We start from the raw sequence: 25,127 nt of genomic DNA, 5'->3' as shown, positions 1-25,127 counted from the left end.
CCAGGGAAAACAGCTCCAGCTTATTCAGCCTCTCCCTATAGCTCAAACCCTCCAACCCTGGCAACACCCTTGTAAATCTTTTCTGAATCCTTTCAAATTTCACAACATCTTTCCGATAGGAAGGAGACCAGAACTGCATGCAATATTCCAAAACTGGCCTAACCAATGTCCCGTTCAGCGCAACACGAACACCTTTTTAATTTTTACTGGAATGACCCAGTCTTCATGAAACCTCTTTCAAGTTCAGAAAGTGATAAAACACAACATCAAAATTCTTTTAAGCTTTAAGAATGTAAAAGCAAATTTAATGGTAAGGTTGAAAAAAGTCATATTTCTACATATTTCTTGACAGCCCATGTCTCCTCAAAAGAAAAGTTTAAAGGTTATTTTGTAAATATCTTTTGCAGAATTTGTTTCCATTGTAGAAACTGTGCCTGCTTTAACAGTATTTTTTAAAACTTTCTGACACTGCAGATTCAAGCAGTTCTTGGAATATCAACCAGTCCTGGAACAGGATAGTTTAACCTTTCATCACTGACAAAGATTTGTACAGTTTATCATAATGAAACACTGTACAACTGAATTACAACAGGTTTGAAACATTCTCCAGAACGTTAGCCATCTTTCAGTTAGAAGCAAAATTCCATAAATTACATCTTCTAATATAAGTTGGCAGAAGGACACTGCAATAATATACTTATTGTATTATGGACTGACAACATACTAGTTTGTACCTGTGCCCTCCATGACACTGTCACAATCTTTGCTTCATATTGGTGAAATGCTGCAAAAAGGCAAACACCTGTGTAATTTTTTTCTCACCAAAAAAATCCACCAATTATTCTCCTGGCAAAGTTGATAAAGCAATGTTGATCAGTGGTCCCAAGTCTGCTTTTCAGCCAGTGAATGATTTCGAATTTGGGACAGAGTGCAAAGATGGGGGGAAAATGGGGGAAGATTACTTCAGAATTTTAAAATTCAGCACAAAGTCCATTAAGAATTTTAAATGAAAGTCACTTAGAATCTCTTCCGCTTGATGATCTCTGGTTTCCAGTTGACTGGATGAGTTTCTTCCGTCTAGGTTAAAAAAAAAAGAGAAAACATTTTTTCTTTGCTAACTTTACTGCAGATAAATAATCTTTAGTTAAAATTTTGTACAATATCTTTGCAGTCCACCAAGAATCAATTCTTGGTCTCTCGTTTTTCTCATCTGGCTGCCATTACTTGTCAGTGTTGTGAAAATACAATGCTAAACATTGCTCAAAACACCTATCTCAACCACACTGCCTGTCTCTCGAGCCCTCCATTGTCTCGAAATTATCTGACTACTTGCCTAACATGAGTATATCAGCAGAAATTTCCATCATCTAAGTATTAGAAAGGACAAAGCCAATTTCTTCACCTGCCAATGTAAGTGCCCTTTCATAATTACTGAATCCTGATCCTTGGCAACTATCTGAGACTGAATTAGGTTATTCACAACCTATGAAGTATTTTGAGATGATCTTCTAGATGCTAAGACTAAAATACAGCATGTCAAGGTTTGTCCAACCCATTACTGACAGAATAAGCAGTACAAAACCTGCAAAGTCAATGTAAATAAATGATACTGCAAAGAAAATCAGAAAATAAATCAAGCAATTAAAGTGTTAAATGTATTTAAGCAGTATGAGAATTTAAAACATCTTCCATTGCTAGGTTCTCAGATAGTGCTGCTGATGGGGATGTGTAAGATGGCCCTAGTATCCTTCCTAATCTGGCACCTGTGAGATTGTTTACTTGAAATGAGATTTCCAGCAAGAAGAGGCTATTATGATCCTCAAGCACTCTTTGTGCCTACCAGATTTTAACAAAGCACAATAGCAGCCTGTTTTCTTCCAGCTGCAGAAACTCAAAATATTTAAAAAAAAAACATATGAATACACAAGTGATATTTCAGTCACTTCATGGGGAATAAAAAATGCTCAAGTTCAAAATCACATTTCCCCTTTAAAGGTTAAGATAAAGGCACTCCATATTATTTAGAAATTATACCAGATTAAGAATATAATTTTGTCCTATGTATTTGTTTGAATATTGAATTGTTTCTTAAGGTGTATTTAAAAATTGCATTTAATCTTAAACTAACCTCATCTTGCTATAACTACCTTCAGTTACTCTGATAAACATTACTTTGCGGGACCTAGTCAAAAGTTAGTGCAGCCTACATTCTTTTATTGACTTGACATCTCTCTCAGCTAAGGTTCTAGTTTTGCTATGAATTTGACTGGATTGGTTTACCATGCAATGGGATAAAGCTGGCAAAACTGTTAAAAATCCATCTCAATAATTATAATTTCTTTCAAGTGCACATTATTCCATATTACTGAATTAGTTAGGAAATTATTTTTTCAGAACTGGGTTCCTCAAATTTATTAACATTTTAACTTAAGGCTCATCACATTTTTGATCACAATTTCCTCTTATCTTCAGTTATTTTCTGATTCATTAATGAGAAGGAGTCGTTACTTAGTGTTAAGACTGCAGAGCTATAGCCAGGGAATCTCTTGAAACGACTGCTCTTCCACACCAATAGAAGAGAATCCTACAATAATCTAACTACCCAATTCACCACTTACATGGAATCATTGTGTGTGCAATGTTAATTCAAGAGTATCAGGCACAGCTCAGAAACAAGTTCATTTGGAAAAGAGGAAATTTGCACAAGATAGCCTTACAAGAAGGAAGAAGTTAAAATTGTGTCAAAGAAAAGACTCCATCTCAGAATTCATCTTTTGATCTTCAAAGCAAATTGAAGAAGTTTGACATATTAAAATATAATCCAGATTGTAGCTTTCGAATTAAATGAAATGAATTTTGTAAACATCAACATTCGCAAAATTACTTCTATTTTACTCTCCTTTTAATAGAAAACACTCTTACACAAAAATGTACAAAGCCAAGCTTTTTATGTCTTTCCCAAAAGCAATTTATAGATGTAGTATTACAGATATAATACCAAGCTAGAGATAAATTAGTGCCATGACAATTTTCAAAGCAAATTGAATAAGACTCCATCACAAATGCAGTTACTAGATAAGGTTTTTTTTTGAGACTGGAATAAATTTGAACAGAGGTCCAAAGACAAAATTGTAACCTGTATTCCCAACCGTTCCCAGTTATAACAAACCAGAGAAACAAATACAGAACAATGGTTTATTATCTTTTTTTTAAAAATCCTCTTTATTAAATAAAAAAAATTAAGATCAATACATACCGCAGTGTCATCTTCTTTGTAGACTTTGATTGTTTTATCAGCCTCTGCTGTAAGTAATCTGCTTTCTGACTGGTCAAAGGTACATGCAAAAATTCCAGATTCACTGTCCAAGGAGCCTGGCTGCACAGCAGCATGTATTCGTTGGAAGTTGTACCCAGTTCTCCAGTCCCACAGGTGCATGGTACCATTATCAGCTGTTAATATAAATTTCACATAAAAATTGACCCGACATAAAACAGCTAAATGCAAAAAAATCTAAGTTTCTGATATTATGTCTTTTGCCTGAAGTGTGATATGTTTTTATACAGGTGTTTTATAATAAATTTTGGAAGGACAATATTCTTCTTTGACAAATCAAAAGCTCTTCCTTTAAATTGCTTGTCGAACAATTGAGCATAGTTTCAAATAAACAGCAAATTCTCATCACAGTACAATGGAACAGATCTACTTTTGTTCACTGCAATTAAAACTAATGAAGTTCAATAACTTCTCTACAATTCATCTAACTACACATTTCATAAGATACTGCAATTTATTAAGCTGCAATTTTAAGTAAAACTGAAATTTTAGTTGCATTTACGTTGCTAACAAGGTAGATTATATAAGAAAAAATATATAGCCAAATAACTTCTCACTTGTACCTAAAATAACAAAAATTACTTAGAAATGAAATATTTATCTTGCTCAGCTTAGTTTATCTCTATTATTTCCTGATTGTTTACCTCCTGATATGAGCACACCATCCGAGTTGACAGCAAGTGTATTGATGATTGCATTATGACCTGGAAGGTTCTGAATAAAAACACCATCTGGACATTTCCACTGCTTTATATTATCCGGAGAACCAGAAGCAAAAGTATATCTATGACATAAAGAAGTACTTTAATATTTGGCATGCAACAAATAATTAAAATAATAAGAATGAAGACAAAGAACTTCAATGTATGCATATCTCCAATTATGTTCTTAAAAATCATCCATGTTTTAAAGAGATCACTATTTTAAAACTAACAGCAACTAATTCTATTAGTTTTAAAATAGTGATGGAAAAGGAAAAACCAGTTCTAAAAGTTGAAGTTGCAAACTGGAGGAAGGCCAATTTTGATGGTATTAGGCAAGAATGTTCAAACGCTGTTCGGGGGTGGATGCTCGCAGGCAAAGGGATGGCTAGAAAATGGAAAACCTTCAGAAATGAGATAATGGGATTCCAGTGATAATATATTCCTGTTAGGGTGAAAGGCAAGGCTGGTAGGTGTAAGGAATGCTGGATGACGAGAGAAATTGAGGTTTTGGTAAAGAAAAAAGATGGAAGCACACAGCAGGTACAGACAGCAGAGATCAAGTGAATCCTTAGAAGAGTATAAAGGCAGTAGGAGTATACTTAAGAGGGTAAGAAGGGGACATGAGATAGCTTTAGCAAATAGAGTTAAGGAGAATCCAAAGGGATTCTATAAATACATTAAGGACAAAAGGGTAACCAGGGAGAGAATAGGGCCCCTCAAAGATCAGCATGGCAGCCTGTGTGTGGAAATGCAGGAAATGGGGGAGATGCTAAACTAATATTTGCATCAGTGTTTACTGTGGAGAAGGAAATGGAAGTCACAGAATGTGGGTAAATAGATGGCGACATCTTGAAAAATGACCAGATTACTGAGGCGGTGTGCTGGATGTCTTAAAATGCATAAAGGTGGATAAATCTCCAGGATCTGATAAGATGCACCCTAGAACTTTAGGAAACCCTGGAAAGCTAGAGAAGTGATTGCTGGGCCCCTTGCTGAGATCCTTGTATCATTAATAGTCACAGGTGAGGTGCCAGAAGACTGAAAGTTGGCTAACGTAGTGCCACTATTTAAAAAGGTGGTAACGAAAAGCCAGGGAACTATAGATTGGTGAGCCCTACATCTGTTGTTGGAGGAAGTCTTAAGGGACAGGAGTTGCATATATTTGGAAAGGCAAGGACTGATTAGGGAAAGTCAACATGATTTGTACGTGGGAAATCATGTCTCACAAACTTGATCAAGTTTTTTTAAGAAGTAACAAAAAGCATTGATGAGGGCAGAGTGGTGGACGTGATCTGCATGGACTTCAGTAAGGTGTTCGACAAGGTTCCTCATGGTAGACTGGGTAGCAAGGTTAGGTCACATGAAATACAGGGAGAACTAATTACTTAGATACAGAACTGACTCAAACATAGAAGACAGAGGGTGGTGGAAGAGGGTTCCTTTTCAGACTGGAGGTCTGTGACCAGTGGAGTGCCACAAGAATCAGTGCTGGGTCCACTGCTTTTCATCATTTATATAAATGATTTGGATGTGAACACAGGAGGTATAGTTAATAAATTTGCAAATGATACCAAAATTGGAGGTGTAGTGGACAGCAAAGGAGGTTTGCTCAGACAATAATGGGATCTTGATTAGATGGGCAAATGGGCTGAGAAGTGCCATGGGCAGATGGAGTTTAATATAGATAAATGTGACGTGCTGCGTTTTGGAAAGGCTTATCAGGGCAGGACTTATGCACATAATGGTAAGGTCCTGGGGAGTGTCACTAACCACACAGACCTTGGGAGTTCAGGTTTATAGTTCCTTGAAAGTGGAGTCTCAGGTTGGTAGGATAGTGAAGACAACATTTGGTGTGCTTTCCTTTATTCATCAGAGCATCGAGTTGGGAGGTCATGTTGTAGCTGTACATGACATTGGTTAGGCCACTTTTGGAATATTGTGTAATTCTAGCCTTCCTACTATCAGAAGAATGTTGTGAAACTTGAAAGGGTTCAGAAAAGATTTACAAGGATGTTGCCTGGATTGGAGGGTTTGAGCTATAGGGAGAGGCTGAATAGGCTGGGATCATTTTCCCTAGCACGTTGGAGACTGAGAGGTGACCTTATAGAGGTTTATAAAATCATGAGGGGCATAGTTAGGGTAAATAGGCAAGGTCTTTTTCCTGGGGTGGGAAAGTCCAGAACTAGAGGGCATAGGTTTAGGGTGAGGGGGAAAATTTTAAATGGGATCTAAGGGGCAACCTTTTCATGCAAAGTGTGGTACGTGTATGGAATAAGCTGCCAAGTGGTGGAGGCTGGTACAATTTCAGCATGGATAGGTACATGAATAGGAAGGGTTTAGAGGGATATGGGCCATGTGCTGGCAAATGGGACTAGATTAGGTTAGGATATCCAGTTGGCATGAATGAGTTGGAATGAAGGGTCTGTTTCCGTGCTGTACCTCTCTGACTCTATGACTTCTAACAGTATATTGAAGGAACGCATTATCATTAGACATACTGTCTTGGATGTAGAATGAGAGAACGAACAGACTTCTTGTGATTGGTTAATGTAACTCTAGTTTTCCCTGCCACCAAGTCCCAGAGTCGTATGGTTGTGTCATGACTTCCTAAAAGAAATAAAAAAAAACTTATTGTAGCATTCGAACAGTTACAAAAATACAAGGGTATTCAAGGAGCTTAAAATAGTCAAAATAAACTAAGATGTAATTTATCTTACCGCAGCATAAAGGTTTGCTCATTAGATATGCTCATTGAATATCTGACTTGTATAGTTTTTAATAAATATAGCTTTCCATAATTAAAAAGAACAAGATGATTGGTGGTATACGTCATAAGGGACACTTGTCAGTCTGGTTTATTATAAACCGTTTGTTAACTGAAACAAACTTTCATAAAATAGACCTTGGAGAATTCAATTTAGTTTCAAAATCCTTTGGAAAAAGCAAAGATACTCTCCAATCTTTAGAGGGCAAGGAGAACAATTTTCTAGAATGACTATAATACACTAAAGACAGATTAGGAAATTCAGCAAAGTGCACAATAAGTAGAATATTTCCAATGGTTAAGTACATGAATTTTTTAAAAGCCCAGTTAAATATAGATTTTTAAAAGTAAACTGATTTATTTATCGCAATCTGTAGATAAATTAAATCACATTATCAAAATTGTAACTTATGCCATGATTGGGAATTAAAAATTTAAGATTTGCCAAAAATGCACTAGCTTAAGTTTGTTTTAGAGGTCATTTTGAAATTTTATTGGTTTAATAATAAAAAAAATAGCAGCATGTTGGTATTTCCAGACACTGCCCATCACAGACATGCATGTAAAAGCAGTACTTTCAAATTGACAGTGAATTAGTTTGTGGACAGAAAGTACACAATCAATGCAAGACACATAAATTAACATATAGCTGTTATCCTATACTTTTGCTTAACAGGAGTCAATGATATTAATCAGGTCAGTCTCAGATACTCCATTAAGTTCCACAGTGGTACTTATTCTCTCAGCAGTCAAGAGGATGCTGTGCTCGTACGGTCCAATAGCATAATCTGGAATGCAACTGTAGCACCCTTCAACATCTATAATGGACATTCTGCCCAAAGTATATGACCCTACCTACACTTCTCCAATACACTTTGCTAATTGGTGTCAGTTGTCCAATCAGTAAACTCAAAATACTGCGGCTCAAAGTATCATACTGAACTTAACACGTTAACTATATTTCATTCTTTACAGATGCTGCCAGACCTGCTGAGTTTCTCTAACATTTTGTTTTAATGTAAGGGACTAATAAGTTGATTGTACACGCAAATTAATGTGCATAGCAGGTTATATCAAAATTTGTTCAGCTTTAACCCTCTCCTTAGGAGAACGGCATGGTGGCACAGTGGTTAGCACTGCTGCCTCTCAGCGCCAGAGATCCGGGTTCAATTCCTGCCTCAGGCGAATGTCTGTGTGGAGTTTGCACGTTCTCCCTGTGTCTGCGTGGGTTTCCTCCCAGAGCCCAAAAATGGGCAGGTTAGGTGAATTGGCCATGCGAAATTGCCCGTAGTGTTAGGTGTAGGGGAATGGGTCTGCGTGGGTTGAGCTTCGTCGGGTCGGTGTGGACTTGTTGGGCCAAAGGGCCTGTTTCCAGACTAAGTAATATAATCTAATCAAAATACACCATATTGCATTTTTTTAGTAGTAATCTGAATTTTCCTCAACTACTCCACTGGCCAGGTCAGAGCTTAGTAAAATAGGAACAGGAGTGGGCTGTTTAGCTTATCAAGCCTGTTCCACCATTTAATGAAATCATGGCTGATCTGTAGATTAACTCCTTTGGCCCATTTCCTTCTATATTTTTGCTTAACGAAAAACTTATCAATCTCAGATTTAAATCTAAAATTGAACTAGCATCAATTGCCGTTTCTGTTTCAAACCTTTATTACCCTTTGTGAGCTTTGCAACATTTCTCCCAAATGGTCTGGCCCTAAATCTCATACTGAGTCCCCTAGATCTAGAACCGCTAACATGTGGAAATAGTTAATTGTAATCTACTATGCCTTTTCCTGGTAATATCTTGAAGACTTTGATCAGATCAGCCTTAACCTTCTAAATTCTACAGAATTTGGTTGTATAATCTTTATTCATAACTTAACTCCTGAAGTCCAGGTGTCAATCTTGTAAACCTATGCTATGCTTCTTCCAAGGCAATATATCCTTCCCAAGATGTGCTCTCAGTACTTCAAGTGAGGTTCAACCATGGTTTTATATGACTGCAGCATAACTTCTGACCCTTATATTCAAATCTTCTAGATATCAAGGCCAGAAACCATTAGCCTTCTTGACTATTTCTGCACCTGTTTATGTCATTTTAAAAACTGATGCACCAGAACCCCCTAGTCTCTTTGGAAATCCATTGCATTTAACTTGGTACGTTCTAGAAAGTACCCTGATCGATCCTTTGTTGGTCCAAAATGATAACTTCACACTTGTTTACGCTGAACTCCACCTACCACAATTTTTCCCATTTATTGAAACTATCAATATCCTTTGATAACTTCATGCCATCATCTGAACCCTCAACAATGTCACCTAACTTTGTGTCATCAGAAATTTGGACATATATAGACGAGGTCATTATCAATGTCGTTGATAATAATGTGAATAATTGAGACCCTAACACAGATTCTGTAGGACACCACTAGTCACACCCTGTCAACGACCTCAAGTTAAGCAAAGTCATTCCAACTAAGCCAAGCTCTATTCCCAAATTAAACTGAATGAAAATCAATGTCCTTCAATCCTTTGAGCCGTTTCATTGTGAAGTGAGCAGAGTTATTTTCCCAGGTACTTCCTTCTTCAAAGATTCATCAGTAGGCTCAATAATCAGATTAGCTACTTCCCTCCCAAAACTTTACTAACATATAACTGACTACTGAACATGCAAAATTAAATCACAAGAGAATGAATTATTGGTAGTTGGGAGCAAGGCAAGATAATACATTCCAAAACAAAAATATTGTTGTTGCTAGAAATTATGAAATAAAAACAGAAATGCTGGCAAAACTAAGAAGATCAAATAGTATCTCAGCATTTCAGGAGTGGAGAAGTTTGAGCAACTCACAATAGGAGTAATCTCCACAGTTTTCCTATTCCCCACCAATGCCTGTCACTCCCTGTCTCTCTTTGTACAAATTCTATTTGTACAAGTTTGCTTACAGATTTATACTGGTATTAACCTCTAGGATGCATAAGGTTCGTGAACTGAAGGCTGCTCTTTCCTTTTACCATAAATCTCTATTTAACTCAGTCTAAATTTACTTCAACAGTAGCTACACCCCACCAAATCTCTTAATCTTCACTCTCTGTCCTTTTTCTTTGATTTTTCCCCTTGCCATATATTCACATTCTGCTGCAACTTTCCAGGTTCCAACGATGAAGGATGTATCCTTAGCAAACGCCTCAGATTCATCCACTTTTTTCCAACATAAATCAATGGTACATTGCATGATGCTGACTATTTCTTCCATTGTTTTCACTTCCATTTCTACTTCTGTCATCCTGGCAGACAGAAAATCCTTTTATCCCTGTCCAGTTTTCTCCATCTACCTGGATCCCTCACACACACAATCTTTTCATTGAGAGCGGTCAGTGTGACACTAGCCATCTCAATTTATCTGCTCTTCTCAGTCATACTATTGTCTCCCTGTGAGCTTGCTGAACTCTGTTCTCTCAAGTTCAACTCAAATGCAGTCATCAAGCCTGCTGGTGCTGTTGCCTAGCAAATCAACTTCCTCTCTACAGAAGCAGAATGCTAATTCTCCCATATTTCCTCCAACCTTGCGCTGAACCAAACCGCCACCAACAGACATCAAACTACCATTGCCAGGTCTGTCACTTGCCTCAGCTCTTCCAGTGATCTTCTCTTCATGGCCCTCAGCCTCAGTCATGCAGCAGCTGACTTCTACTTTTCCCAAAATGAACAACAAGATTGCCTTTTTGTGATGGTCCATTCCTGCCCCACTATACCGACTTTTATTTTGGCCATTTTCTTGGTGTCCTTGTCGCTGTAACAGCTTTAAATTTCCTGGTCCTGCCAGTTGCCTTTTTAGCATGGATGTTCAAGTCAATGAAAATTTCATGCCCCACTTGGATAGTCTCAGGATTTTCTATTTCTGCTTGAATGGAAGAGATCCAAACAGTCTACATCCACCAAATCCTCCTCCACTTTGAGCTTGTACTTTCCTTGAACAACTTCCTCAAGTGCACTCACTTCCACCAATACAAGGTGTTGCTATGAGCATCTGTAAGGGCCTTTGCTCTGCCTATCTTTTTGCGGAATATGTGGAAATTCCTTTCTCCAGTTCTACCCAGGCCTGCCTCCTCAACTCTTTTTTTAAAATGTTATTAATTGCTTTGGATTTATTTCCTGCTCTCATTCTGAAGAGGAAATTTGAAGAAACTTCTGTGTCTGATCTATAACCTCCTGTCACTTTCACATGGTCTACCTTAAACTCTTCTCTTCCTTGACTTTTTCCTGTCTCCATTTCCATTAATGAATAATCACTATTAATCCACTCATTCCCCCAACTATTTCAACTACTTTATGGGAAAGTGACAGCTTAGTGGTGTTATTGCTGGACTGTTAATTCTGAAAGCCAGGTAGTATTCTGGGGACTTGTATTCAAATCCCACCATGGCAGATGGGGGGAGTTTGAATCCAATAAAAAATATGGAATTAGGAGTCTAATGACGACTATGAAACCAATGTCAACTGTCAGAAAACCCCATCTGGTTCACTAATATCCTTAAAGCAAGGAAACTGCTATCCTTATCTAGTTTGGTCTACGTGTGGCTCCAGATCCACAGTAATGTGGGTGACCCTCTGGGCAGTTAGGGATGGGCAATAAATTCTGGCTTAGACAGCACCACCCTCATCCTGTAAATGAATTTAAAAACCTGGATTCCTTTATGTATACATTTGCTCCTCAGTTTCTCTATCGTTATTATGTTGCGACCTTTCACATCAGTGTTGCCTTCTTGCTCAACTGAGGGCCCCCTCACAAGGAGCGGCATAATGGCACAGTAGTTAGTACTGGTGCCTCACAATGTCAGGGACCTGGGTTCCAGTCCAACCTTAGACAACTATCTATATGGAGTTGCCAAGTTCTCTCATTGTCTGAGCGGGTTTCCTTCAGGTGTTCCTGTTTCCTCCCACAGTCCAAAGACGTGCATTGCCCCATGGTGTCCAGGGATGCCAAGATTATGTGGGTCAGTCATGGTAAAAACCCCATTTTACAGGGTTGGGGTGGCGGATTGGGTCTGGGTGGGATATGCTTCAGAGGGTAAGTGCAGACTCAATGGGCTAAATGGCCACTCTCTGTACTGTAGGGATTCTATGAACCACGTACAAAGGCTCCTAAAACTCAGGTACACCTTTTATCCCTCACAGACCAATAACAAAGTTCACTTTACCCTCCAACACCATTGTCCAAATTCAGTTGACTAGCCTTCACTATTTCCGTCACTTCCAGCACAATGCCACCACTAAACACATCTTTCCTTGTTCTCCCCTTCCAGCATTCAGAAGGGATCCCTACCCCCATAACATCCTGGCCTGCTCAATCACCTCCAATCATCATTAAATATTGGAGTGGCAACACTTTCCATTTTACCTCCACACTCATCATCATTCAAACCGGCAAACATTACTGCCAAGTGAAAGACTGATTTATATGTATTTCTGTCAATGCAGTATATTTCAGATAGCAACTCTTCATTATTTTATCATTCACATTCCCTTATCAGTATGTTATCAAGAAAACTACAATGTAGACGGAGGTGAAAATACCCTGATTCCTCAAACACACAATCTCTAAGTATCAAGGGATGCGAAAGATGATAATCTCGATATTTAATCAGCTGTTTAAAATAAACATATAATTATTTACCTGTAATAATCTGTGGTTCACCAGCTTGGCATTTTACAGTCGCTACTGTATTTGTATGCCCTATTAAAGTGTGTACATTTGCTTTTGTTCGTATGTCCCAAACCTATGTCAAAAACAAAGGACATTTTTTCAAGAGTTCCTTGAAAAATAGGTTTTATGCATCACTTTATCAAAACCCAAAAGATGTTAGGGTATGATTACATTAATGGCTGATTTACGATGTATTACACTTATAGAGACAATAATTTTAAAAAACTGTTTACCCTTGCAGTTGAATCTCTGCCACACGTTATCAAGACATCAATAGTTGGGTGTAAATCAAGTCCATATACTGCACTTAAATGACCATGGTAATGTCGGATAACCTAATTAAACAGGAAGCATAGAAATAAACTGTAGCTCATAAATTTACACATTATGCAAAATCAGTGCCACCATTGAAAAGCTGAGGTAAAGTACTGTAAAACATCAAAAGTAAGGCAGAAGTCACTGCAGAAAATAATAACTGAGAAAAGTGCAGATACTGTAAATACTGAAAAGCACAGCAGGTCTGGCAGCATCTGTGGAGAGACGAAATGTTAATACCGATTTCTCTCCACAGATGCTGGCAGACCTGCTGAGCTTTTCCAGTGAAGTCACCATAGTCCTGCTTTCTCGGGGTGGGGTGGCTGGGGAAGGGAGACAGAGAGACAGACAGACACAGACAGACACCTTCATCCCCTCCCCTACTCACCTATTTTACTCTATGCTACTTTCTCCCCACCCTCCTCTCATTTCTCTCTCCACCCTTCAGGCACTCTGCCTGTATTCCTGATGAAGGGCTTTTGCCCGAAATGTCGATTTGACTGCTCCTCGGCTGCTGTCTGAACTGCTGTGCTTTTCCAGCACCACTAATTCAGAATCTGGTTTCCAGCATCTGCAGTCATTGTTTTTACCTAGACAGAGAGAGAGAGAGAGTGGAGACAGAGAGAGAGAGAGTGGAGACAGAGAGAGAGAGAGAGAGAGAGAGAGAGAGAGAGTGGAGACAGAGAGAGAGGAGACAGAGAGAGAGAGAGAGGAGACAGAGAGAGAGAGAGAGGAGACAGAGAGAGAGAGAGAGGAGACAGAGAGAGAGAGAGTGGAGACAGAGAGAGAGAGAGTGGAGACAGAGAGAGAGAGAGTGGAGACAGAGAGAGAGAGAGTGGAGACAGAGAGAGAGAGAGTGGAGACAGAGAGAGAGAGAGAGTGGAGACAGAGAGAGAGAGAGTGGAGACAGAGAGAGAGAGAGTGGAGACAGAGAGAGAGAGAGTGGAGACAGAGAGAGAGAGAGTGGAGACAGAGAGAGAGAGAGTGGAGACAGAGAGAGAGAGAGTGGAGACAGAGAGAGAGAGAGTGGAGACAGAGAGAGAGAGAGTGGAGACAGAGAGAGAGAGAGTGGAGACAGAGAGAGAGAGAGTGGAGACAGAGAGAGAGAGAGTGGAGACAGAGAGAGAGAGAGTGGAGACAGAGAGAGAGAGAGTGGAGACAGAGAGAGAGAGAGTGGAGACAGAGAGAGAGAGAGTGGAGACAGAGAGAGAGAGAGTGGAGACAGAGAGAGAGAGAGTGGAGACAGAGAGAGAGAGAGTGGAGACAGAGAGAGAGAGAGTGGAGACAGAGAGAGAGAGAGTGGAGACAGAGAGAGAGAGAGTGGAGACAGAGAGAGAGAGAGTGGAGACAGAGAGAGAGAGAGTGGAGACAGAGAGAGAGAGAGTGGAGACAGAGAGAGAGAGAGTGGAGACAGAGAGAGAGAGAGTGGAGACAGAGAGAGAGAGAGTGGAGACAGAGAGAGAGAGAGTGGAGACAGAGAGAGAGAGAGTGGAGACAGAGAGAGAGAGAGTGGAGACAGAGAGAGAGAGAGTGGAGACAGAGAGAGAGAGAGTGGAGACAGAGAGAGAGAGAGTGGAGACAGAGAGAGAGAGAGTGGAGACAGAGAGAGAGAGAGTGGAGACAGAGAGAGAGAGAGTGGAGACAGAGAGAGAGAGAGTGGAGACAGAGAGAGAGAGAGTGGAGACAGAGAGAGAGAGAGAGTGGAGACAGAGAGAGAGAGAGTGGAGACAGAGAGAGAGAGAGTGGAGACAGAGAGAGAGAGAGTGGAGACAGAGAGAGAGAGAGTGGAGACAGAGAGAGAGAGAGTGGAGACAGAGAGAGAGAGAGTGGAGACAGAGAGAGAGAGAGTGGAGACAGAGAGAGAGAGAGTGGAGACAGAGAGAGAGAGAGTGGAGACAGAGAGAGAGAGAGTGGAGACAGAGAGAGAGAGAGTGGAGACAGAGAGAGAGAGAGTGGAGACAGAGAGAGAGAGAGTGGAGACAGAGAGAGAGAGAGAGTGGAGACAGACAGAGAGAGAGAGAGAGTGGAGACAGACAGAGAGAGAGAGAGAGTGGAGACAGACAGAGAGAGAGAGAGAGTGGAGACAGAGAGAGTGAGAGAGTGGAGACAGAGAGAGTGAGAGAGTGGAGACAGAGAGAGAGAGAGAGAGTGGAGACAGAGAGAGAGAGAGAGAGTGGAGACAGAGAGAGAGAGAGAGAGAGAGTGTAGACAGAGAGAGAGAGAGAGAGAGTGGAGACAGAGAGAGAGAGAGAGAGAGTGGAGACAGAGAGAGAGAGAGAGAGAGAGTGGAGAGAGAGAGAGGGAGAGAGAGAGAGTGGAGACAGAGAGAGAGAGAGAGAGAGAGAGAGAGAGAGTGGAGACAGAGAGAGAGAGAGAGAGTGGAGACAGAGAGAGAGAGTGGAGACAGAGAGAGAGAGAGAGTGGAGACAGAGAGAGAGAGAGAGAGAGAGAGAGAGAGTGGAGACAGAGAGAGAGAGAGAGTGGAGACAGAGAGAGAGAGAGAGAGTGGAGACAGAGAGAGAGAGAGTGGAGACAGAGAGAGAGAGAGAGAGAGAGAGAGAGTGGAGACAGAGAGAGAGAGAGATAGAGAGTGTGGAGACAGAGAGAGAGAGAGAGAGAGAGAGAGTGGAGACAGAGAGAGAGAGAGAGAGAGAGAGTGGAGACAGAGAGAGAGAGAGAGAGAGAGAGAGAGAGAGAGTGGAGACAGAGAGAGAGAGAGAGAGAGAGTGGAGACAGAGAGAGTGAGAGAGAGAGAGTGGAGACAGAGAGAGAGAGAGAGAGAGAGAGAGAGAGAGAGAGTGGAGACAGAGAGAGAGAGAGAGAGAGAGAAGACAGAGACAGAGAGAGAGAGAGAGAGTGGAGACAGAGAGAGAGAGAGAGAGAGAGTGGAGACAGAGAGAGAGAGAGTGGAGACAGAGAGAGGCACAGAGGGATATATGATGGTCATTTAACCTGAGAATCAACATGCCTCAGACAAGGGACAAGGTGGAGAAGATAGGATCTTCACAATGACCTCAGCCGTAGGCACTGAACCCACACTGTTGACATTATGCATTGAAAATCAGCTATCCAGACAATTGAGCTGACTGACCCCAATTGCAAAAGATTAACTTCATTTTAGTAATGCCCAAGTTGTGAAAATGTATACCTTATTGTATTCCAGATCCCAGCATTTCACTTGCTTATCCTCACCACAGGAGAAAAGGTATGGACTGCGCGAACTGACTGCCACTCCTCGTACAGTACTGATATGCCCAGTCAGAGAGAGCTTCAACTTACCACTGGCCAGATCCCAGATCTATGCAACAAAATTTATTTTAAAGAAACGGTGTCTCACTCCAAAACAAGCCAGCTTTAAAGTGATGAATCAATGGCATAAAATTAATCTACATGGGCTCTCACATTACAAATACTTGCCACATTTTAAAAGCAATAATTTCAAGTTTTTTTTAAATAGTAGCTCAGTTGTTCTATAATCACCAATTAACTTTCTATACAATAATAACTAAATTCTTAAAATACAACTATGGAAATACAGTCAACTGTGAAAATTGAATTTAAAAACAGCATTTAATTTCCCCTTCAAAATGCAAGCAACATACAAGCTGGTTGAAAAGGGCAGCAAAGTTGATTTTTCAGAGAAACATCCTTCAGATTCAGGTTTGAATGAAAAATATCAAACCTGTTAGATAATGACTGCACTGTAATATTTCTAGCATCTTCAATTTTTGCTCCAAATTTCCAAGATTAAGCATTTAGTTTTCACTTCAATCTTATGGAGTTGTTTAGTTTTAATTAGTAAACTACATTCTTAAAATGATACAATAAAAACAACAAATTATAAGAATAGTATTTACTAAATCATATTGAACAAATTTCAAGTGAAGTCTGAATTTCCAGTTGTAACATTCTGGTATTGAATTATTTCTATCTATAGTTTTATTTCCTGGACTTGGAACAATTCTGGTTCGCCTATTTCCCGATACTCTCTTCACAGTCTCCTTTCAAATGTTTCTCAAACAGAAAAATGACACTTATCAATTACAAATGCATTTGCTAGTACGATTAAATAGGCACCGTATTACTACTTTCGGTGTAATAGGAGAACTAATGCAAAGCTAAATGTCTGTAAATGTCTTGTAGAGAGTTGTGGTACTAGACTGACGGACACTGGGAACTGCTCAAATATAAGCCAAAAATAAAGTACCACCCAAATAATTCAAAAGAGCTGTTTTTAAAAATCAGACTTCCAACAACCATTCTTACCTTAATAGTTCTATCAGCTGAGCCAGTAACAAACCACTGATTTCCAGGTTCAACTGCAAGGCATCTAACCCAGCCCAAATGGCCACTGATTACCTAAAGGCAAATGTGTTAATCAATATTAGCAACATTGGAGCATATCTTTTTGACCATGTAACTGTACAAAGGATGAGCAAAAGATAAAATTACAAAAAACTTTTGCTAATCCTTTCCTACTACGGAAAACAAAGCTCTGAGTTTTAACTGAATGGTATTGATTTTATGAGTCACCTATCACTTTTTCAAAAATAATTTCTTGTTGAAAAAATGTTAGTCATATCAGACTTCCAAGAAATGAGAAATATTCAATATTTTGGTGTAGCAGGGCACCTAAAAGCAGTATTTTTAAAGGGCTACAGAGATGGGGTTGGAGAATGGGACTAGTTGAGAACTGATACAGACACGATAGGTCAAATGGCTTCCTTCTGTACTATAAAATTCTATGATTCTAAATGGCATTCATCATCAGACTGCTCCTTGGATGTTTTTTAGCCTGCTGTGCCTTTCCAGTAACACACACTCAACTCTGATCTCCCACATCTGCAGTCCTCATTGTCTCCCAGTGATCCCACGGTTAGCCACTGCTAGAGGTCATAGGTTTCGGGTGAGGAGGGAAAGACATAAAAGAGACCTATGGGGCAACTTTTTTACGTCGAGGGTGGTGTGTGTATGGAATGAGCTGCCAGAGGAAGTGGTGGAGGCTGGTATAATTGCAACATTTAAGAGGCATCTGGATGGATATATGAATAGGAAGGTTTAGAGGGATATGGGCCAGGTGCTGGCAGGTGGGACTAGATTGGATTGGGATATCTGGTCGGCATGGATAAATTGGACCGAAAGGTCTGTCTCCGTGCTGTACATCTCTACGACTCTATAACACTTTTTATATTACAAGTTTCTGAAAGTGCTAATAACAGCGTGGCAAGAGATTCAGGGTACTTGTAACCAGAACGAACAGGATAAGCAATTCCACAGATCCTTAACCAGACTGTTGCAATAAAGAGAAAAAATGTAAATTAATGTCATTGTATATATTGTTAAGTCAGGTAGAGAAAGAAAGGGAGTAGGAAAAATTAAGTGACAGAAAGACAAAGTCAAAAGTTAATTTAGTTACTTTTTCAATTCATTCACAGGATGTGGGTGGCACTGGTTAGGCCAGCATGTATTGCCCATCACTAACTGCCCAGAGGGTAGTTAAGAGTCAACTACATTGCTGTTTGTGTGGAGTTGTGTGTAGGTAAGGCTGACAGTTTCCTTCCCTAAACGACATTAGTGAACCAAATGGATATTTCCAGCAATCATCAATGGATTCAAGGGGTTAAATTAGATTCTTTATTCAGACCTATAATTCCATTTTTTAAAACTGAATTCATATTCCACTATCAGCCATGGCAGGATTTGAACCCAAGTCTCCAGAACATAATTTGGGTCTCTGGATTAACAGCCCAACGATAATACCACTGGGCCACTGCCTCCCAAGTTAAATTTTACATTTAAACTCCCCAGTTAATTTCACATTTTTAAATTCTCTAACTATGAGGACGTCATGAATGAATTTCCACACATTATTGCAGTGCCAGAGGGTGACTGGCAACAGTGAACAATTATCGCATTATAGAATGGTAGTTAAATTTTATTTGCTCTAGCAAATACGAGTGAGTTTAATTCAAAGGCATTACGTTTTTACACGCCAATCTTGAGAAATACAACAGAATTATCTTTTGCTAAATCTAATGGCAGAATGATGCAGCACGACTTAGATGGACAAGTTTGGATATTGGCATTTAAGCTCACAGCAGCTTTTTATCTAAAGTTACTTTACACACAATTAACGAGGAGTAACACTGCCTTCCCAATCAAGCACATTATTTTCATATGCCAAAAGGACAGAATTCCAGACACATTATATTGTGCATCATAATCCATATACAGAGGAACCTTGATTATCCAAATACCAACCATCTGAATATTGGATTATTTGAAGGAGATCTCGAGGTCCCGATGGAAACATTACATCAAAGACGTGTTTTCAACACTGATCGAGTCTTTTGTTTACAGTGATTAAACAGGCACCATCTCCAAACGGCTGACTGCTCGCCTTCTCTCTCTCCCCCCCCATACTTTCACTGGAGTGCTGCAGAGCAGTGTACCCTAAAGCCCCCTTTCTCAGATAATCTGGTCAACATTGTCCTGTACAGGGCAAAGGTGAAAACTGTCAAAAGGTTACAGTAAAAAGTTGTCTGTGCACGCGCGGCTGTGTGCTATTTGGAGACTCACCCTCCAAAAGGCAGCAGCAGTCTTGTTGTTGATGTCCAGATTAGCTCTCCCGGAGGGGGCACTGTTGGACAGGGACATGGGGCGGTGTTGGGTGGGTAGTGCTGGACGGGGGCGTAGGGCAGATTTGGGAGAGGTGGAGGGGTGGTGTTAGGCTGGCGGGCAGGGGGCGTTGGATGGGGGTGTGGGGCAGTGTTGTACGGGGTTTGGGGGGGGGGGCTCGCACGCTGTGTGCTGCTGCCTCGTCTCCTGGACAGGGAGTGGACTTAAAAAACTCTGAGCCCCAGAGGAAAGGTATTTAATCGATTAACTGAATAATCGATTATCCAAACGAAATAGTGCCCGCCCATCTCGTTTGGATAATCGAGGTTCCCCTGTAGTAAGACATTAGAAAGGAATCTCATTGGTTTCGAGCACATCTGAAGATGGTAAATATGATATTTCAATTCATAGCATTCGGGCATAATGTTGCACCTTCACACACAAACTTTGAAAGATAACAGCACAGAAAATGACTGTGTAGTTTGCTGTAACTACACTGATTTTGCTTCATTGATTTCAAACTAAAGATCAAGATCCAATTCTTTTCCACAGGGAGGAGTGTTGAAGGTTCATAGTATACTATTACTGTTTGGAAAGATATGTTCTGAAAGTGTGATCATGACACCTCAATCAGGGTCTGGTTATTCTCCTGTCCTGAGTCCAAATTATGCTTTTTGTATTAGTCATGTTTGACTTGAAAGCATTATTTTATGTAGTTAGGCAAAAAGAAAGCATTTTAACTTACACTTTCTTGCTGCAGAATGAAACGTTTTAGCTGTGATGAATATCTATGAATAGGATATTTATGCAAGAGGTTCACATAATAATTTGCTTACTCTGTACAGCTTCCAAGGTGGGTGCCATTGTGGTTTTGGCATTGTAGGAAGTTTTCTTGAAATTAGTGAAGAATTCTTTAAACCTCCAGCATCCATTATAGCCTGTAACATATTCAAACACAAATATAAAGATCACGATTTGTGTATTTTTAGTCTGTCCCATCACCAGAAGTAATGTGTGTTAGCATTTATAATTTCTGAAGGATCTTACCATGGAAGATCCTGGAGGCTGCGAACGTTCAGCAATGCCTGCATGTCTGTGGATATCAGCAACACTGGCTGCAGTACGATTTGCATCATGTCTGAAAGTGAAATAAAACACATTTCATTTATTAACGAAAATATTGAAAATAAGAATCCACACCACTATCCAATTTAAAACAGAAAATTGGAAAAGCTACACAGCTATTACTTAATGAATTATGCTTAATAGCAAATATAAAAATACATTATTCATCAGCCAAGGTGTTCTCAAACTTCAAATGCATGGGCCAGTTACCTTACATTGCTGCTTTTAATAAAAATACTTCAAATCAGCAGTAGGCAAATTATTCAAAATAGTGAACTAAAAGCTCTTACTACATTGTGTAGAAATTACTTATTTCCAGGTTAAACTCAATTTATGATGATCGAGTTTTTAAATCATCAGATTCAGGAGTTAATTTGAAGTTAAACAACATTTGAATTACATTTGCACTAGCTTTCACAACATTCTGTAGAAAGCAGTTTTCTCATTCAATTGCTCATTATCATGAAGCAGGGGTTCAGAGTTGGACAGTTCACTTTTACGAGAAGATCATAAACTCAAATAAGCTCACAACCTAAAACTTGTTCATTAAGGCCCTCCTGTGACACAGTAGGGCCTCTACTCCGGGACAGGGAGGCCTGGGTTCAAGTCCCACCTACTCCAGAGGTGTGTAAGAACATCGCTGAACAGGGTAACCAATTAAAATGTATGCTTGGAGCTGATTCCCTACTACTTTTAGAGTGTAATGGAGGAAAGATCACAAACTGATGGAGCATCAACATCAGAATTCAAAAAGGTACATATTGCACAAGCCTAGGCGTTACTGTGAAATTAGTAGGCTGAATATTGCTGATAAAATAACAAGATTAAATGATCATTTCTTTATTGCAAAAATATACTTTATTCAAAGAAGTGTGCCTATAAGTACGGTATATAAGAGTTCTCACATTTGTTCTGTACAATCTTTACAGAGAGGTTAAAAAAAAAGAGACAAATGTGGTACAGTTAGTTCTGCTATAACTCGTGTTGCTTCACCGCAAATTGCCTATAACGTGATTGAAGAATTTAGGCCATTATTGGTAGAACCCGAACTCTCCTTACCTGTATTGGATATAACGGGATTCCGGTCCCATTGGTTTAAATGGTGTTGCTATTATGCAATTTTCTTATAACGTGGGACTGCATAGGAACAGAACTATCACATTATATCAGAACAGATTATACTGGAATTTGACCACAGAGCTACTGTGCAGTTGCAAAAAAAAAAGGCATTTTTAACCGATGTACAATGCTCCTCAGACAGCTGTTCTCACAGCATTCGGAGATCCACACTCAGTGCCATGTGTCGCCATATGCACACACTCGGTCACTCTCTCTCTGAAATCAGCACTACTGCAGAGCTATCCTGCCTCCCCTACAATTCCAACTTATACTCTGGCTCATTTGACATGCTGACAAAAACTTTGCCTTTCAGGCATTAAGAAACGCAAGATGTAACAACTTAGAGACACCCATGCCCCTCCAGAATGTTTCTCCCCTCCCCTTCTCTCTGACTCCTTCTTCTAACCCTACCCCCTGTTGTGTACTTACTATCCCTTCTGCTCTTCCACACTCTGATGCTGAACATTCTGTACTCAGCAAAGGTTTTAATTTTGTCCCCCTGCACCCACCACCTCAGTGAATTTCAGGCACAACATGCCTCTCTTCTTTCTTTGCCATCGTGCCCATTTCTATGGACAAGAGTCCTCTCCCCATCACCTGCCTCCAGTACTCCCCCTCCACCTAAGCCCTCCCTCTGACTTTTTAACCTGTACTCGACTTGTTCATTGAGAATTGTCGCCATTGATATTAATTCCTCTGTCCCCACTTACTAATTCAAATGTATCTCCTTCTGAACTGACAAGGTGGGGGTGGTGGGGGGTTGCTGTTGTGGTCTAAACATGCTGACATCTACATTGCAGAGGCACAGCACCAGCTCTTGGACACCTCCACCTATCTCCCAGGACCATGACCCTACCATTGTCCACATTGGTCACTAATCTCATTTCATCTGGTGATCTCCCCATCGCTGCCTCCAAACTCATAGCCCCTCAACACTGACCACTTTTACCTCCTTCACAAAATCTACAAACAGGACTGCCCAGACGAACCCATTGTTCCTGTCTGCTCCTGTCTCACAGATCTCATCTATTTCTATCCTTGACTTGACTTGACTTTGTCCGCCCTTGTCCAGTACCTTCCCATTTACATCTGCAATTCCCCTGATGTTTGACATTAGTTTCAGAATTCCCAATTCATGGGCTCCAGCCATGAATGGGTGGTCAAGGCTCTCTGCTTCTTCCTGGAAAAAAAGGCCAAACTGTCCACATCCATCACCCTGCCCCCTCTGGCTGAGTGTACCTTCCACTTTGAACAACTTCTCCATTAACACCTCACACTCTTAAGGTCAAGAGGGTGGCCATAGGCCTCATTTATGCCAATCCCTTTTGGGGTGTGTAGTCTCATAACCCAAAACCTTTTATCCAGGACATCCATGCTGCTTACCTCTCTTGCCCACATTTGGAAATGTTTATCTATTTCACTTAGGACAAACAGGAAGACAGCTAACGATCCGCATCCATGAACACCAACTAGCCACGAAACGACACGAACATCTATCCTTAGTAGCCACACACACAGATGACAAGCAACATGAATTCGACTGGGACAACACTACTATTATAGGACAAGCCAAACAGAGAACAGCCAGGGAATTCCTAGAGGCATAGCACTCATCCACAGATTCAATCAATAAGCACATCGATCTGGACCCAATATACCGGCCACTGCAGCAGATAGCTGGAACTGACAACTGGAAGCAGCAGATTCAAACCACTACAAATGCCGGAGGAAAGATCACAGAAGCGCTTCACAGGAGGCTCCCAAACACTGAGGATGTCACCTAGACAGGGGACGAAACGTCTGCAACACAAATTCCCAGCTCGGCGAACAGAACCACCCGAGCTACAAATCTTCTCACAAACTTTGAAATATTGTCTTTATTTTTCACTCTGAAGGAGTACAAATTCATATTTATCTAAGTTACACTGAACCTGCCATGTGTTATATTACTTAGTCAACTTATCTAGGTCACTCTGACACCTCAGAACTCTCAATCCCATCTGGTTTTGTGGTGTCAGCAAACTTAGAAATACTGCATTCGGTTTCCTCATAAAAGTCATTTATACATGTCATGAATAACTAGGGCCCAAGCACCGATCCCAGTGGTACACCACTAGTCACTGCCTGCCACCTGGAATAAGACCCATTTATTCCCACATTATGTTTCCAGTCTGTCAAGCAATTCTCAATCCATGCCATTGTATTATCCACAACCTCGCGTCTTACATTTTACCACTAGCCTTTTCTGTGTGACCTTATCAAAAGCCTATCTTAATGAGCAATTGTATAATTTTATGGTCACTCTTCTGTAGTGGATCCACACAAGGTTGCTCGTCTTTTCTCATTAGACGATACCCAGTTGTACTATTATTGCATGCATCTCTAATTCTGTTTAATGCCTTCCTTTCCTTTGTTTCTTGTTTCAATATTTTATTTCTACCTGATGTTACATTGAATTTACCCCAATTTGGACTTGCTTTTCAGTTGTTCCTTTGTTTATTATAAAATTCCTCTAACAGATTGACTAAGAATAGATACAGTTAATTGCCTTGTTCCTTCACGCCTTTGACATTCATTTCCACCTCTGTAATATTGTTCAACATTGCCCTCGCTGACACTTGCAACTGTGTCCTTGCTATCTCTAGACTCGAGTACATGTACGTGTGAGCATATTCTTAGCTCAGCTTCCATCTTCTATTGGCTTCGGTCAATAATTCTTGGATAATCTTTAATAAACTTTATTAAAATTCTGGATATGTGAATCATTCCTCCAGTAATATAATCGCTGACTCAGTATGGAAGCTATATTTTTATACTGATTTAAACAATAACATTTTGCAATATTCTGCTATTTGTTAATATTCATTTGACTTTATGGAAATAATAAAGAAATTAAAAATTCTTTCCACAAGCTGATAATGAAGTCATTACTGCTCAGAAGGAGGCCATTCAATCCATCAGGAATTGTCACTCAAATTGAGTGATTGACATTTCGGAAACCATCACAATAGAAACAACAAAAGGTTATTCATTTCAAATGCCTGTTCAGCAAGATTTGAGGAGTTGACCAACAGTGAATAAGTGTCCACCATAACTTTACCAAATTTCTAATATGAATACAGTATAAAGCTGTCAAAACCATTTGTAACTACGTGTTCCTCTCAAATACCAAACTATGAATATTGTGTTATAATTAAATAAATTCCTTCCTGGCTTTCAAGAAAATATAGCCATTATTATGTTCCAATAACTTTTAAAAGCATAAAGCTTACCTGGCTTGTGAAGAAGGAAGCGACAAAGCCAAGGCTTGAGCACTTGCCTCACTGGGCATTTTCTGCACTTGTGTATCAGCTGTCAGAGCAACTCCTACAATTCACAGAGATTGAATAAATGCTGTATATTTAAGAATGGCAACTATAGACTTACTTTAAAAATTATGTGGT

General features: G+C 39.9%; 1 protein-coding gene across 3 annotated transcripts in view; it reads right to left on the bottom strand.

Annotated features, from left to right (window-relative positions):
* Positions 1–272: 272 nt before the first annotated feature.
* plrg1 (pleiotropic regulator 1) overlaps positions 273–25,127 on the bottom strand; it is a 109,232-nt gene continuing 84,377 nt past the window's right edge. For all 3 annotated transcript variants that reach the window (XM_072547316.1, XM_072553355.1, XM_072589365.1), the window contains 11 exons: positions 24,957–25,050; positions 20,488–20,578; positions 20,277–20,378; positions 17,089–17,181; positions 15,971–16,120; positions 12,741–12,842; positions 12,478–12,580; positions 6,537–6,645; positions 3,979–4,118; positions 3,257–3,450; positions 273–1,077 (listed from right to left, as the gene is read on the bottom strand). In XM_072547316.1, coding sequence (XP_072403417.1) covers positions 1,018–1,077; positions 3,257–3,450; positions 3,979–4,118; positions 6,537–6,645; positions 12,478–12,580; positions 12,741–12,842; positions 15,971–16,120; positions 17,089–17,181; positions 20,277–20,378; positions 20,488–20,578; positions 24,957–25,050 — 1,238 coding nt within the window. In that variant the 3' untranslated portion in view covers positions 273–1,017. The remainder of the gene's footprint in view (positions 1,078–3,256; positions 3,451–3,978; positions 4,119–6,536; positions 6,646–12,477; positions 12,581–12,740; positions 12,843–15,970; positions 16,121–17,088; positions 17,182–20,276; positions 20,379–20,487; positions 20,579–24,956; positions 25,051–25,127) is intronic.

The sequence above is a fragment of the Chiloscyllium punctatum genome, chromosome 1 (assembly GCF_047496795.1).
Source record: "Chiloscyllium punctatum isolate Juve2018m chromosome 1, sChiPun1.3, whole genome shotgun sequence".
NCBI lineage: Eukaryota > Metazoa > Chordata > Chondrichthyes > Orectolobiformes > Hemiscylliidae > Chiloscyllium > Chiloscyllium punctatum.
Note: the sequence above shows the minus strand (reverse complement) of the source record. Positions and strands in the feature narration are given on the sequence as shown.